We start from the raw sequence: 14857 nt of genomic DNA, 5'->3' as shown, positions 1-14857 counted from the left end.
GTTGCATGGGAGTGGGAAATGATTCCTGTGAGCTGTCAGATTGTCCTCGATGGATGTATGAAAGTACTGCAGCAAGAAGAGCCACGTCATAACTCACGTGTAACTTCTGTAGTTAAATCAGGTGTGCTTGTGATCAGCAAACAACAAATTCACAGCCAGGCCTTCACTGCAGTAACTTGTCTGATGTGGAAGCATCTATTGACTTCAACCTGAAGTATCTTCTCTGTTCCCATTCAGGGCTGCTGAAAGAGGCAACTTTGAAGCTGCTGTGAAGCTGGGGATAGCGTACCTGTACAATGAAGGCTGTAAGTATGCAAGCTTTACTTGGATCCCTGAGGAAAATGGCACAATTGAAAGATACACAGATGAGCTGATGGCTTAATTATAGATACAGATCAGACTAATTGTCTCAGTTTTTACTGGTTGCCTACAAAGCTATTTCTTTTGAATACTGATGGTTCTGTGCTCAGATTCTAGAGCAGTGATGTGCAGAAGTCTGCTCTCCTCAGTGTATGTTAGGTTTCATTTGCTGTCATGCCTCTTCAGCTTTGTCTTTCAGTGTAACTTAAGAACAGGGCAGCACATAGCTAGGTGTTCAGTGATAGCCTGGCACACAGGGCTTCTGGAACTCCCAGGTGTGCCCATGCATAGCTTTTGGATTTGCACTGAGAGGTAATCTTTTGTAAACTTCCAACTGAGCTCTGCTACATCCCTGGTGTGCTGGGTGAATCAGAAGGGACTGATGGCTGACAGGAGGAGCCTCCTTGCTGAAGGTGACTTGCCCAGCACTTTGTGCAGTGCCAGGAGTTAGCAAATGAACTCTGCTTTGACTGTTGGTATTTGTAAATTTGTAAAATACTTCTCCCAGGCTTAGGATCTTATGTCCCCACAGACAAATTCTCTTTCTGCTGGGTCTGACTGTTAATAACATTTGATGTTGCAGTTTTATCAGCAAAGAGATCTTGATGATACAGGAGGCTGTATGGCTAACAGACAACACGTACAAATGTGAAGACCTGGTCAGAATGATGGTTGTGATCATCTGTGCCCTAGAAGGAAAGACCACAGAATTGTATGGGTTGGGATGGACCTCTAGAGATCATCGAGTCCAACCCCTGCCAAAGCAGGCTCCCTACAGCAGGCTGCACAGGTAGGCATCCAGGTAGATCTTGAATATCTCTAGAGAAGGAGACTCCACAACTTCTCTGGGCAGCCCGTTCCAGTGCTCCATCACCCTCACTGTGAACAAGTTCTTTGGCATATTGGTGTGGAACTTCCTGTGCTCCAGTTTATGGCCATTTCCCCTTGTCCTGTCCCCACAGACTGCTGAAAAGAGGTTGGCCATGTGCCTTTGTCTCCCACATGTGAGATATTAAGTTATTAATAAGATATTAACTAAAGATAAGGGTGAATTTGGGAAGCGGATGGGCAATTTTATCCCTGGGGCTGCAGTTGAAGTGGATCTCTTGTATAAAAAGAACAAAGTTGTATTCCCTGTGGAGACTGCACATTTAAGAGCATGCAGATACCAAACCATCTGCCTCCCTGTAGAGATTAAAACTTGAATTTCTTAAGGCACTGTCACGGAGTTGACCGGATCAATCTATGTCCGTAACATGGGCGACAGGCCTCCGCCCTCCCCCCCCCCCACCCCAGTCCCACAAAATGGGAAGGAAGGAAGGGAGGAAAAGAGCAGCAGCAACAATCTATGGAGGAAAACTTATTTTACTATAATACTGGAATACAAGATAACAAAATATATACAATTTAATTGAAATTGAGATTAATAAATCAGACAAGATGAGAGAGAGAGTTCCCGGGACCGAGTCAAACCTGAAAAGCTTGGAACGGCCAGGAAAGCACCCTCCAGCACCCACTGCAAGGCAGCAAGAGAGCGCCCCCCCCACCCGGAAGGGTCAGATCCCGTGACTGCTGTAATGTACAGGGATAGGTACTTGGAATCGGGGCAGTGACACTTCAATGCCCCATACACTACATGATGTCTTGATGTGGAATACTGAAACCATTAAAAAAAACAAAACAAACAAAAAAAAAAACAAAAAAAACCATAAAACCGTGACATTAAAAACAAAAACATAAAACCATGACATTCCACCCCTTATTCTACATCGTTACATCATGCTTAAAATATATATACATATATACAAACAAAAAAATGATTAAAATGCATTACACACACACGGCTATATACATATACATAGAATTAGTAACTGCACTCCCCCAGCATCAAGTTTCCTTGTGGTACACACTGGACATCCCCATTCTTCTGCATTACCCATCAAGTGGATCCTGGTCCCTGGGCAAAAACTGTACCACGGAGAGGTTTGCCCTTTCCAGAAGCTGGAAGAACCCAAACTGCCTTTCCTAACATGTTCTTTACATGTACAACAGGGACTTTATCTCCCTCTATGGTATGTAGGGAACTGGATTGGTTAGGACCATCACGATTGATAGATCCTCTGGTATTGACCAACCAGGTGGCTTCTGCCAAATGCTTCTCCCAGTGCTTAAATGTTCCACCACCCAGTGCTTTTAGCATCGTTTTTAACAGTCCATTGTATCGTTCAATTTTACCAGAGGCTGGTGCATGATAGGGAATATGGTAAATCCACTCAATGCCATGATCTTTGGCCCAAGTATTTACAAGAGAATTTTTGAAATGAGTCCCATTATCTGACTCAATCCTTTCTGGGGTGCCATGTCGCCACAGGACTTGTTTCTCAAGACCTAATATGGTGTTTTGGGCGGTAGCATGGGGTACTGCATATGTTTCGAGCCACCCAGTGGTTGCCTCCACCATAGTAAGCACATAATGTTTACCATTGCGAGATCGTGGCAAGGTGATATAATCAACCTGCCATGCCTCCCCATATTTATACTTTTGCCATCGCCCTTCCTCCCAGAGAGGTTTCATCCTCTTGGCTTGTTTGATGATGGCACATGTTTCACAGTTATGAATAACCTGTGCAATGGCATCCATAGTTAAGTCCACCCCTCGGTCTCTAGCCCATTTGTATGTTGCATCTCTCCCTTGATGACCTGAGGTCTCATGGGCCCACCGAGCTAGAAATAATTCACCCTTGTTCTGCCAGTCCAGGTCTATTTGAGCCACCTCAATTTTGGCAGCTCGGTCTACCTGATGATTATTTTGCTGTTCTTCAGTAGCCCGACTCTTGGGCACATGAGCATCTACATGGCGCACCTTTACAACCATATTCTTTGTTCGGGTAGCGATGTCTTTCCACAGTTCAGCAGCCCAAATAGGTTTACCCTTTCTTTGCCAGTTATTTTGGTCCCACTGCTGTAACCACCCCCATAAGGCATTTGCCACCATCCATGAGTCAGTGTAAAGATAGAGCATTGGCCACCTCTCCCGCTCAGCGACATCTAAGGCCAGTTGGACAGCCTTTACCTCTGCAAATTGGCTCGATTCTCCTTTCCCTTCGGTGGCCTCTGCAACTTGTTGTGTGGGGCTCCACACAGCAGCTTTCCATCTGCGATGCTTTCCCACAATACGACACGATCCATCTGTGAACAGGGCATATTTCTTTTCATTCTCTGGTAGTTCATTGTATGGTGGGGCCTCTTTAGCACGTGATACTTCTTCTGCTGGTGGTGTTCCAAACTTTTTACCTTCAGGCCAGTCCATGATGACCTCTAGGATTCCTGGACGGCTGAGGTTCCCCATCCGTGCTCGTTGTGTAATCAGTGCAATCCACTTGCTCCAAGTGGCATCAGTTGCATGATGGGTGGAGGGAACCTTTCCTTTAAACATCCAGTTCAGCACTGGCAGTCGAGGTGCCAGAAGGAGCTGTGTTTCAGTACCGACTACTTCGGAAGCAGCCCGAACCCCCTCATAAGCAGCTAAGATCTCCTTCTCAGTTGGAGTGTAGCGCTCTTCAGACCCCCTGTAGGCTCGACTCCAGAATCCCAGGGGTCGGCCTCGGGTCTCTCCTGAGGCTCTTTGCCACAAACTCCAAGTGGGACCGTTCTCTCCAGCAGCAGTATAGAGGATGTTCTTTATACCCTGTCCCGTCCGTACTGGCCCTAGGGCCACGGCACGGGCTATCTCCTGTTTAATCTGTTCAAAAGCCTGCTGCTGCTCAGGTCCCCATGTAAACTCATTTCTCATTCGTGTCACATAATAAAGGGGGCTTACAATGAGGCTGTAGTTTGGAACATGCATTCTCCAAAAGCCCACCGCACCCAGAAAAGATTGTGTCTCTCTTTTGCTAGTGGGTGGAGACATAGCAGTGATTTTGTCGATCACATCTGTCGGGATGTGACGACGGCCATCTTGCCACTTTATACCTAGGAACTGAATCTTCTGGGCAGGTCCTTTCACTTTGCTTCGCTTAATAGCAAAACCAGCACTCAGAAGAATTTGGATCATTCGCTCTCCTTTTGTGAAGACTTCTTCTGCTGTATCGCCCCACACAATGATGTCATCAATGTACTGCAGGTGCTCAGGAGCACTGCCCTGTTCCAATACAGTTTGGATCAACCCATGGCAAATGGTCGGGCTGTGTTTCCACCCCTGGGGCAAACGGTTCCAGGTATACTGAACGCCCCTCCATGTGAAAGCAAACTGTGGCTTACATTCTTTGGCCAAAGGGATGGAAAAGAAGGCATTAGCAATGTCAATGGTGGCATACCATTTGGCCGCTTTTGACTCCAGTTCATACTGGAGTTCTAACATGTCCGGCACAGCAGCACTCAGTGGGGGTGTGACTTCATTCAGGCCACAGTAGTCCACCGTCAGCCTCCATTCTCCACTGGCTTTACGCACTGGCCATATGGGGCTGTTAAAAGGTGAGTGAGTTTTGCTGATCACTCCCTGGCTCTCTAGTTGACGAATTAACTTATGAATGGGGAGCAAAGAATCCCTGTTGGTGCGGTACTGCCGCCTGTGCACCGTTTTTGTAGCAATCGGTACCTGTTGCTCTTTTACTCGTAGCAGCCCCACAACAGATGGATCTTCTGACAGGCCAGGCAAAACAGACAGCTGCTTAATGTTGTCTATGTCCACAGCAGCTATTCCAAAGGCCCATCGATACCCCTTAGGATCCTTGAAATGCCCCCTTCTGAGATAATCAATACCTAGTATACATGGAGCCCCTGGGCCCATCACAATAGGATGTTTTTGCCAGTCCTTACCAGTGAGGCTTATCTCGGCCTCCAACACAGTCAATTCTTGAGAGCCCCCGGTCACTCCAGAAATATGGATTGATTCTGTCCCTTCATGACTCGAGGGCATCAGAGTGCACTGTGCACCAGTGTCCACCAGGGCCTTATATTTCAGTGGTTCTGATGTGCCAGGCCATCGAATCCACACAGTCCAATATACTCTATTATCCCTTTCCCCCCCCTGACTGAGGGCAGGGCCCCCCTATTCATTATCTGTGGTAACTGGAGCAACTGCACTGGTGGTTGATCTGCCTTGTAATTCTTTCACCCGTGCTCGCAGTACAGCAGTAGGTTCACGGTGCCACTTCCTCATGTCTTCTCCATGGTCACGTAGGTAATACCATAAGACAATTCGTGGTGTATTATCCCTTACTTGAGCTGGAGAGCGTTTGCCTCTAACAGCTGAGATTTTTGATGATGCACGTGAGAAGGAAGGTTCATCGTCTTTAGTTAGGTGGGCTCGCATCATCTCCTTCATCTCCTTGATCTCCTTCATTAAACTCGTTTGATTATCCTGATCTTCATCCAGCGTTTCTGATACTGCTACAGGTTTGTCACGGTTAATCAGTTGAGACACTTGCTCCGTCATTTTTGATATAGCAGCCACGGCAGCATGAATTGGGGACAGCAATTGTTCGTAGTTTTGGAGCGTAAGAATTAATTCATAAACTAAGGGTGTTCTCTGTTGTTCTTGGTATCTGTCACACGCTGACATTAGTGTAGCGGCATATTTGTCCGGTGCTGTTGTCACGATTTTCTGCCATATCTCAGGCGTTGTCCTCACCTTTTCAGGGTCGCGGTTTTGGTGTGGGTGGTTAGGAACAAAGTCAGGGTCATACAGCATTTCCACCACACCTATTTCCCTCAAATACTGGATACCCTTTTCCACTGTATGCCATTTTTTCATTGCAATCTTCAAGCCATTTTTGAAGGGATACTTTTCCTTCAGGCTATTAACACTCGTTCCCAGAGGGAGGCAGCCTCATCCGAACATCGACTAATTCCTCTATCAATAGCTGGATCTCTGGCAATGGCACCTAGTTGGCGAGCTTCGTTACCATCCAGAGACAAGCTATGGGCCCCACTGTCCCAACAGCGAACTAACCAGGAAACAAGACTTTCATTCGGGTGCCGTGTAAACTCCTTTCTTGAACCTTGGATTTCAGTCATCTTTAGAGGCCGGCGAGTAGTAATAGAGACTTCCTCTTCATCACTCTCTTCTGCATGTCTCTTAGTTTTCGCTTTTGCCTTTCGCGATGGTGGTGGTTCTGAGGAGGGCCCCTCGCCTGGATCTTCCTCCTCCTCCTCCTCTTCTTCTCTTTTTCGTTCAAGACGCGAAGACACTCGTTTCCATTTCTTGCCCTCCACAGGAGCAACTGGTATTGTTACTGGTGTCTCCTGTGATTGATTAGATTTGACTTGGGGATTTTCCCCTTTGGCTTGAACCTCAGCTCGGAAACTCTCTCTCTCCAGAATGGTATTATATAGGGCACGGTAAGCACAAGCCAAACCCCAAATAAGTTGTACCTCCTTAGATTTATGTAAGCCGCATAGTCCCTGACTCAAATACTGGCTGAGTTTCTCAGGATCCCACAGGTGTTCAAGAGTAAAATCCCATGACACTGTGGGTCCCCATGCTTCTAAAACCTTTCCTAAACCTCTCCATGTTCCCTGCCAGTCATCATTCTCTAGTTTTGGAGGAGACTCCTTATTACGAATGCTTAGGAATACATTCAGGAGAATTGATGACACGAACAACAACATGAGTATTAATTCAAGATTCGAAAAACGTTTAACAAACTGAAAAGAAAACCCGGAGACTGGTCTGAACATTGTGTTGTTTGTAAAATTAGCTATTACATTTGGGATGTAGCTGTTAGTGAAATTAGCTACTCCATATGGGATGTAGTTGTTTGTGAAATTAGCCATTCCTTCTGGGATGTAGATGTCAAAGTTCAAATCATACCACATTGCAAATAGGTAAAACATAGGTGTCTCCATCAGTGCCCTTAGGTAGCTATATACGGATGCAATTCCAGAACACGTAAGTGTGAGATGGATTATTGGCCAGTAGGTTGTGAGTAACACCATTGCTTTAAATCCTTTACACAGTGCCCCCACGATAACGAGTGGGTTCATCAGTGGTGCCTGCTAAAAAGGGGTTAATGAATTGAAGCTAACAAGAGGAGGGAAAAAAAAAGAAAAAAAAAAAAAGGCACTACCTAGACTAAGTTGTGCTCAAAGTTTACAAATATCCAGAACACTGGCAGTACGCCTAATCTTTCAAGGTCAGGTTTTCCAGCACAGAAACCTGAACTACTGATAATGCTCCCTAACGAAGCTCTCTAAGAGCAGAGAGAAAAATAAAAGATTCGTTCTAAAAGCTAAAAAGCAGCTCGAGCCCCACGTTGGGCGCCAAAAATCTGTCACGGATTTGACCGGATCAATCTATGTCCGTGACAGGGGCGACAGGCCTCTGCCCTCCCCCCCCCCACCCCAGTCCCACAGAAATGGGAAGGAAGGAAGGGAGGAAAAGAGCAGCGGCAACAATCTATGGAGGAAAACTTATTTTACTATAATATTGGAATACAAGATAACAAAATATATACAATTTAATTGAAATTGAGATTAATAAATTAGACAAGATGAGAGAGAGAGTTCCCAGGACCGAGTCAAACCTGAAAAGCTTGGAACGGCCAGGAAAGCACCCTCCAGCACCCACTGCCAGGCAGCAAGAGAGCGCCCCCCCCACCCGGAAGGGCCAGATCCCATGACTGCTGTAATGTACAGGGATAGGAACTTGGAATCGGGGCAGTGACACTTTAATGCCCCATACACTACATGATGTCTTGATGTGGAATACTGAAACCATTAAAAAAAAAAAAAAAAAAAAAAAAAACATAAAACCGTGACATTAAAAACAAAAACATAAAACCATAAAACCATAAAACAAAAACAAAAAAGGCACGTTCAGAGATCATTTATTGTTTCACTGGGGAGTATTTCAGTGTTAGCATAGAATTTAAAATAATACTTGGTAATGAAAGCAGTGTCTTGTGAGAACAACTGTGGTCTAAATACTTGGTGCTTGAGTTGTGTTGCCAACCTCTGTTCTCCTTTGTGCATTAGATACCTACTATTGTGGACTACAAAGAAGTGCTGTCAAACATAGTCTCACTGGAGAGAAGAACTCTTCACCTTTACAGCTTCATTTGTGAGCTGTCTCTCCTAAACACGAGCCTTTTCGGGTACTCCCCAGCTCGGCTGGCTGCTGCAGCACTGCTGCTGGCTAAGATCCTGCATGGCCACGGAGCAGCCCGTTCAGTGGAGCTGCAGCAAAGTGCATCAGGCTGCCTTGTCCCTTCAGGGAGCCTCTGTGGGCAAGGTGCCCCAACCACCCTGGGGAGTGTGGGAGGGGGGAAAGGTGTAATACGTGAGAGTGGAGTTGAGTTTGGTCTGTAGCAATGCAATAACATGAGCCCTGCATTTAAATGAGACTGAAGGGTTTTGCCCTTATCTATGCAGTAGAATTCTACTTAGGTGTAGCTTCCATTTCTCAAGTAAGCCTATCCTAGAAGCAAATTCTGAACTTCAGCTGTGTGCAGGCAAAAGCTCCTAAAGATTGTCACCACACAGGCATGATCTTTACCCCATTAACAACTCTGTCTGACTATAGAACTTGCGAGCTCTGTGAAATGGTAATGCCTGTTCCCTCCTCCAGCACATCCCTGGACCAGCCAGCTGTCTGAGTGCACTGGGTTCTCTCTTGAAGACCTGTTGCCGTGTGTGCTGCGCCTTCACCAAAAATGGTAAAACTTGGGGAACTCTTCTGGGAGTGTTTTTGTATTCTGGCTCTCGTGGCCCTGCTGGAAGTCCTTCCAAAGGGAGGAGGTGGCTTTAGCAAACTGCTTTACTCCCCCTACCCCAGGGCACTGACATCTAGGGGCTGCTTCAGTGACGGCTGTTGCGTTTGTCTTGCCTGGCAGTGGCCCTGGGTTACAGAAGCCCTGGTGCTCCCCAAGCCCAGCGGGTTTCAGCTTGCCAGCATCACTGTTTTCAGGTGATTGTGACCAGCTTTTTGATGAGCTCCAGAAGGAGTTCAGTAACAAAAGTAATTCATTTCTGAAAGGCTGGAAGTCAAATACCTCAAGAAACAGAAAAGGAATTGGATGCTTGCATGCTTAGCAGATCTGCTGAAATGCCAGTTTCCTCGGCACAGAGCTGAGCTGGACAGAGGGAAGGTGCTTACATGGCCAGAATTTGCTAACAATGTTCTATATAATCCATTCTAAGATTAAAGCCCTGGTCTTTCTTTCCAGTTTCCATGATGAGGTCCCTAAGGATTACAGGCAGGTGTTGTCTCACTGCACTTAAAGACAATCTGAAGATGAGCATTATGACAAAATAGGCCAAGATTTGGTGGGTTTGCTGTTGTAGTTCATTTGCTAAAATCTGACTCCTTGAGAAAAATCTCCTGTACGGCAGGGTGTTCAAAACTTCCAGTAATGAGAAATGGGTTTTAACTTCAGGTTTTGGAAGTAGAGAATGGCTGGGTAAGGTTGGGGCTTCTAAATTTCGTCTGCTGGGAATCTAACTGCTGTGGTTGAACAGCAGTTCTAGGAAGGACTCAACAGGATAGCTTTCTCCTGGAAAGAAATAAAGATAAGTAAGGATAAAATAGCTGCTTCCTGGCAGAGGGAATCACATGGTCTAATTCTTAACCCTTTGTTTTTCAGGTGATGAGCTACAGCCAGCTCTGTTCACTGCTGGGTGTGAAGCAGGAGGACCTGAAACCCAGTCCCCTGCACACAAATGTCATAGAAATTAAAGCTTTCTTTAGCTCTCCCTCTGGAAAGAGATCTAAAAGGTGAGTATAACCCATGGCTGTAAAGGTCTGTGAAGACTTGCGTGAGCCTTTCCTCCTCTCTGGCATCCTGAGCTTCCATTCCTTCTGCCATTACCTTGGCCTGACATCTCTGTTAGGAGAGCTGGAGCAGCAGAGTTGGCTTTTAATGTGTGACTTCTGGATGTTCTTGCTACAGGAGGAGGGAAGACAGCACTCAGGATGACAGGGGCAGCTTAGTGACTACACCTACAGCTGAGCTATCCACCCAGGAAGAAAGTCTTCTGGACAGCTTCCTGGACTGGAGTTTAGATTCCTGCTCTGGTTATGAAGGCGATCAGGAAAGCGAAGGCGAGAGAGATGGAGATGGTAAGGCTTTTAGTCTTATAAAAAAAAAACAGATGAGAGAACTCAACATCTGCCTTTTTATCTTTGCATAAAACTCTTTACTGAACTTTCAGGAGAAGAGCAGCTGGGGAAACTCTCTTCCTCCCCCAGCGATTATAATTGTTAAACTCTTTAAGGGTAAATGTTTCTTCTCTGCACTGCTTCAGAACTTATTGAAGGATTTTGCAGCCACTCAGCATTTCACAGGCGGTGTTTTCAGGTACTGCTGCAGCAGTAGGCCAAACTCAATGAATGGGTCGCACTGTAGGCAGTGTTGGAACGCTGTCAGCTGTTGTTTTATTGACGCACAGGCTCTGGCCTTTCATTTTCCAAGTTGGGCAGTACCTCTCCAAACAGGGCGAGAGGGAAATATTAAATTACTTTAATGAGGGTAAGCTCTACCCTTGCCCTCCCCTCTCGACAAGGTTTACACTTGCACTTTTTTTCTCTGCTTGACTGTTAGCTTGGTGTTGCCCAAATTCTGACTGGCCTTTTCCTTCTCTCATCCCTCAGTCACCAGTCCCAGTGGAATCCTGGATGTGACAGTGGTGTACGTGGATCCAGCAGAGCACTGCTGTCAGGACTCCAGTGATGAGGACAGCCTCTCTGTCGAGTGTCCTGGGCACGCAGCACCGCCAAGGAAGGCCAGGACTCCAGATGAAACTCACAGAGTTTTTTCAGCCTGTGTTGCCTCAAGAAATCCCAGCTGTGAAGGGAGCTCAGGCTACTCTTCTGTCAGTGGTGCCAGTCCTACATCTTCCGTGGAAGGCAGCTGCAGAATACCTCTCAAACCCACCTCAGCACTGTCTGTCCATCTCATTAGACTAAGCAACAGCTGCAGAGCCATTCAGTACAGGGGTTCCATGTCACTGTTGAGGTGCTGCTGAAAGAAGAGTCTCATTTCTAGAAGCCAAAGCTTTGGTGGATGATCAATTGTCCGCAAAAGTTTCCAGAATGGGAAGGAAGGGTGTAGGTGAGGAGCTCCTCAGATGTGTGCTTTCCAGACGTCAGTCAGTCAGCAACTGGTGTTCTGCTGTCAGGGTCCCTGTATTGATAGCAGTCAGCATGGAGATGGCTCATGACATTGTAAGGCCATGGTGATGTGACCCTAAAAATGTCCTGTGGTGACCAAAACATGGCTGTGTTGAGCAAGGGGAGGCTATGGCCTGAAAGTTGCCCTACTTGTCAGCACAGGGATTCTGTGGGTCTCCATCTTTGGTCTGGTTCTCTTTACTGTTGATTCTAATAAAGATCTGGAAGTTGTATGAAGTAAATTTGTGAATGATGCTAAGCTGGGAGGAGTGTTGGGTCCTCTGAGGGTAGAGAGACCTTGCACTGAGATCGGGACAAATTTGAGGGTGGTCAGCATCTGCACTAAGAAGAGCAAATGCCAAGTTCTGCAGTGGGGATGGGGCAGCCCTGGCTGTGTGTACAGAATGGGGGGTGAGGGACGGGAGAGCAGCCCTGCAAAAAGGGATCTGTGCATTCCAGTTGGTGGCAACTTGAATCTGAACCTGCAGAAGGGCCAACCGTGCCCTGAGGGGTGTTTGAGTGGCCCTTTGTGGAGCCGGGGGTTGGACTTGATCCTTGTGGATCCCTTCCAACTCGGGATATTGCACAATTCTATGGCTGTTGTAGCTGCGTGGAGGAATTCATAAGCAGCCTGTCCCACAGCCTCTGATTTTCAAGTGACAGGTTGCTTTCATTCTCCTTACCTCAGATTCCTTCTACTTGCCCCTCCGTGGGAACCAGTGGGGGTGGCTCTGGGGGTACCAAACCCACATCCCGTTGGCTGGAGCCATTCCCTTGGCTGCCACAGAACCCAGAACCTTTGGAGGAGGCTCAGTTCTGTGGCTCTGGCACAGCGGGTGGGCTGGGCATCAGTTGGTGGGCAGTGAGCAATTGCACTGTGTGTCACTTGTTTTGTATTTATATGTGTGTGTGTATCATATTGTAATGCTGTAACGGGATGGAAAGTACCATGAAATGAGAACCTCACACAGCTGCATTCAGTCTTAGAGATCCCTGAGCCTGCCGGATGGAAGAGGCAACCTGGGATGAAGGTTTTCTGTTGTTGTTTTAAATTAAAGCCTCTTATCTAATTGCCTTCACGCCGTTATCAGAAGAGCCAGATTACACTGACAACCAGGCAAGCAGCTCCTGGGAAGTTCTATCTGTCCCCTGTGCAACGGTGCTTTCCCCCTCACTTCTCTGTGCTTTTGAGAACAGGTTCCAGATGCTGACTGTGCTGTGGAAGGATGGAACAGATGTGGTTACAGAGCACAGAAAAGAGGCACCTGCGGTGTCAGCTGCATCGCTCAGCACCGCCTGCACAGCTGACTTCTGCTGATCCTCTGCTTCTTGGTCTCTGCAAAAGCATCTCTGTGACGGTGCTTACCAGTGCTTCTACAGAACAACTCTTACCTTGCTCTGGGGGCTCAGCACCCCGACATGGCTGCAGGTGCAGCTCTGCTCAATTCACATGAGCACCTGGAGCTACTTTTTAAAACAGCATTAATTTCTGATCACAGCTCTGTAATTCTGATGGTTGTTGCCTAGGGAACAGTGATCACAATCTGATGACATTCAGTTTAGGAGGAGAATATCTGGTAAACCAAAATACAAAGTGCTTCACCAAGTCAAAGCCCGTCCAAGAGAAACCACGAGGAAAGTGATGGAAAAGGGTGGGAGGAAAAGGAGAATCCTTGAAGATTTCAAGAGCCTCCGATCTGGCATCACAGCAAAGCCTGCCCTAACGCAGTGTCACACTGAAAACAACCAATGGCCCCGGGCGCTGCCCTGCCTGCCTGCGCTGCATCCCCCTGCCGCCCTTCCTGAGCACAGCTCTGGCACAGTCCCTGCCCACTCATTCCTACCCTTACTTCCGAACTGCTGAGCGTATCGAGCCGTGCTGCTGACCCACCCGTCACCCCACTGACAGCACTCCCGTCCCTGCCTGCTGCAGAGGGCTCCCAGCCCTCTCCTTCCTTCTGGCAGATTTGCAAACACCAGCTTTCAGTTTGGTGCTGTAACCAAATAGCGCTCAAAATAACTTTTCATCTGCATGAATGTGGTTTTTCAGCTTGCCGAGGGCTTTGCATCTTGCTGCTTTTCCTGTTTGTGAAAGAAGCCGCTGGTTTTGAAGGACTTAATTTGGATTATTTTGTGTTTGGTGAGCTCGCCTTGCTGCCAGGCCATCCCCAGCAGGCTCTCTCACCACAGCACTGCATTGGAACCTCATGGTTGCTGACATGCTGCACGCTGGCTAGGAGATACCCACCATCGTTTGCAAGAATTTCATTTCCACTTCTCCCTGCAGGTTTCTCTATTTTGTGTATTCCTTCTGGCAAGGGTAGCTGAGCCTGCTGAGGGCTCCTGCACCCATTTTGCAGCCTGGTATCCCATGTCCTCCGCATGAGGTCCTGTGTGGTGTAGGGAGCTGAGCCCAGAGCCAGGCCCACCTGCCTGTGGCCAGCGAGGATTTGGGTATCTGTGTGCATGCATGCATTTCCAGTGCAACTGCTGGTAAGATCCCAGTGGTTGGGCAAGGGGTTTAGGATCCTGTGTGCCCCTGCCACAAGGGCCATGTGAGAGCTGGGCTCGTGTCCTGCTAGCTCCATGGGCTCTCCAGGGTCTGCTGCTCATTTCAAGGCCCAGCAGCAAGTGCCACTGCACAGAGATGTTCTTCAGCAGATGAGGAATGCAGTGGCACTTGCATCTGGCACTTCCATCTCCTTGGAGGTGGTGCTCAGGAGTAACAAACACAGGCTCTGAATTGCACCAGCCAGTGCTGCAGCAAAGTCGACGAGCTGGAAGAGAGCAGGACAAGGGGAAGTGAACTCAGCAGAAGTCAGCTCTATTCGCCTGTGACCCATTGCTCACAGTCTGTGGTCACCCAGGGCAGCGGTGCTGGCAGTTTCCACTCTGCGGTGCCAGGCGAGCACTGAGACGTGGCTGGTTTGGTTCCTGGAAGCTAACAAAGTTCCTGGGGAGATGCTGAGCACAACTGTGCCCGGCACAGACCTCAGCCCCCAGCCAACCAGCCCAGGGCCCATCTCAGGGCTCAGGATGTGCAGCCTGGCACTGCTGGCATGAAACGTGCTGCTGCATCGAGGCCATCGGCTTGGGAACAAGCAGGCACAGGAATGTGGTGGTAAGCAGCGATGTGAGGGGAGAGGGGCAGCCACAGGAGCAGGGCTGTGTGCTCCATGGGGTCAGTCCTCATCCGCGATGAGCGTGGTGTCACCAGAGGGGACACCCACAAATGAGGACTGTCAGCTCCCCGTCAGGGTGAGGGGGACAGGGCTGTCACTGCTGTTATCTCCTGTCTCCTGCTCCTGCCCCGCTGCCCTGGCACATCTCAGGGTGTGAGGTGAGTCACCGCGTGTCGCCCTGTCTCATTGCGACATCCCTCATCTT

General features: G+C 48.0%; 1 protein-coding gene across 3 annotated transcripts; it reads left to right on the top strand.

The window, feature by feature from the left end:
• Nucleotides 1–36: 36 nt before the first annotated feature.
• CCNF (cyclin F) lies at nt 37–11707 on the top strand. 3 transcript variants are annotated; one of them, XM_042864785.1, is made up of 6 exons: nt 37–305; nt 944–1150; nt 8930–9017; nt 9945–10075; nt 10251–10420; nt 10952–11707. In XM_042864785.1, the coding sequence occupies exons 3-6, from the start codon at nt 9015–9017 to the stop codon at nt 11323–11325; spliced, it is 678 nt and encodes a 225-aa protein (XP_042720719.1). In that variant the 5' UTR covers nt 37–305; nt 944–1150; nt 8930–9014; the 3' UTR covers nt 11326–11707. The 3 variants fall into 3 exon arrangements, with proteins under 3 accessions (XP_042720719.1, XP_042720718.1, XP_042720720.1); XM_042864784.1 differs by having other exon boundaries at nt 8338–9017; XM_042864786.1 differs by lacking the exon at nt 944–1150.
• The last annotated feature ends 3150 nt before the right edge of the window (nt 11708–14857 follow it).

The sequence above is a fragment of the Lagopus leucura genome, unplaced genomic scaffold (genome assembly GCF_019238085.1).
Source record: "Lagopus leucura isolate 7727_CA_CO unplaced genomic scaffold, USGS_WTPT01 Super-Scaffold_760, whole genome shotgun sequence".
NCBI classification, from domain to species: Eukaryota; Metazoa; Chordata; class Aves; order Galliformes; family Phasianidae; genus Lagopus; species Lagopus leucura.
This window is presented reverse-complemented; position numbering and strand designations above follow the sequence as displayed.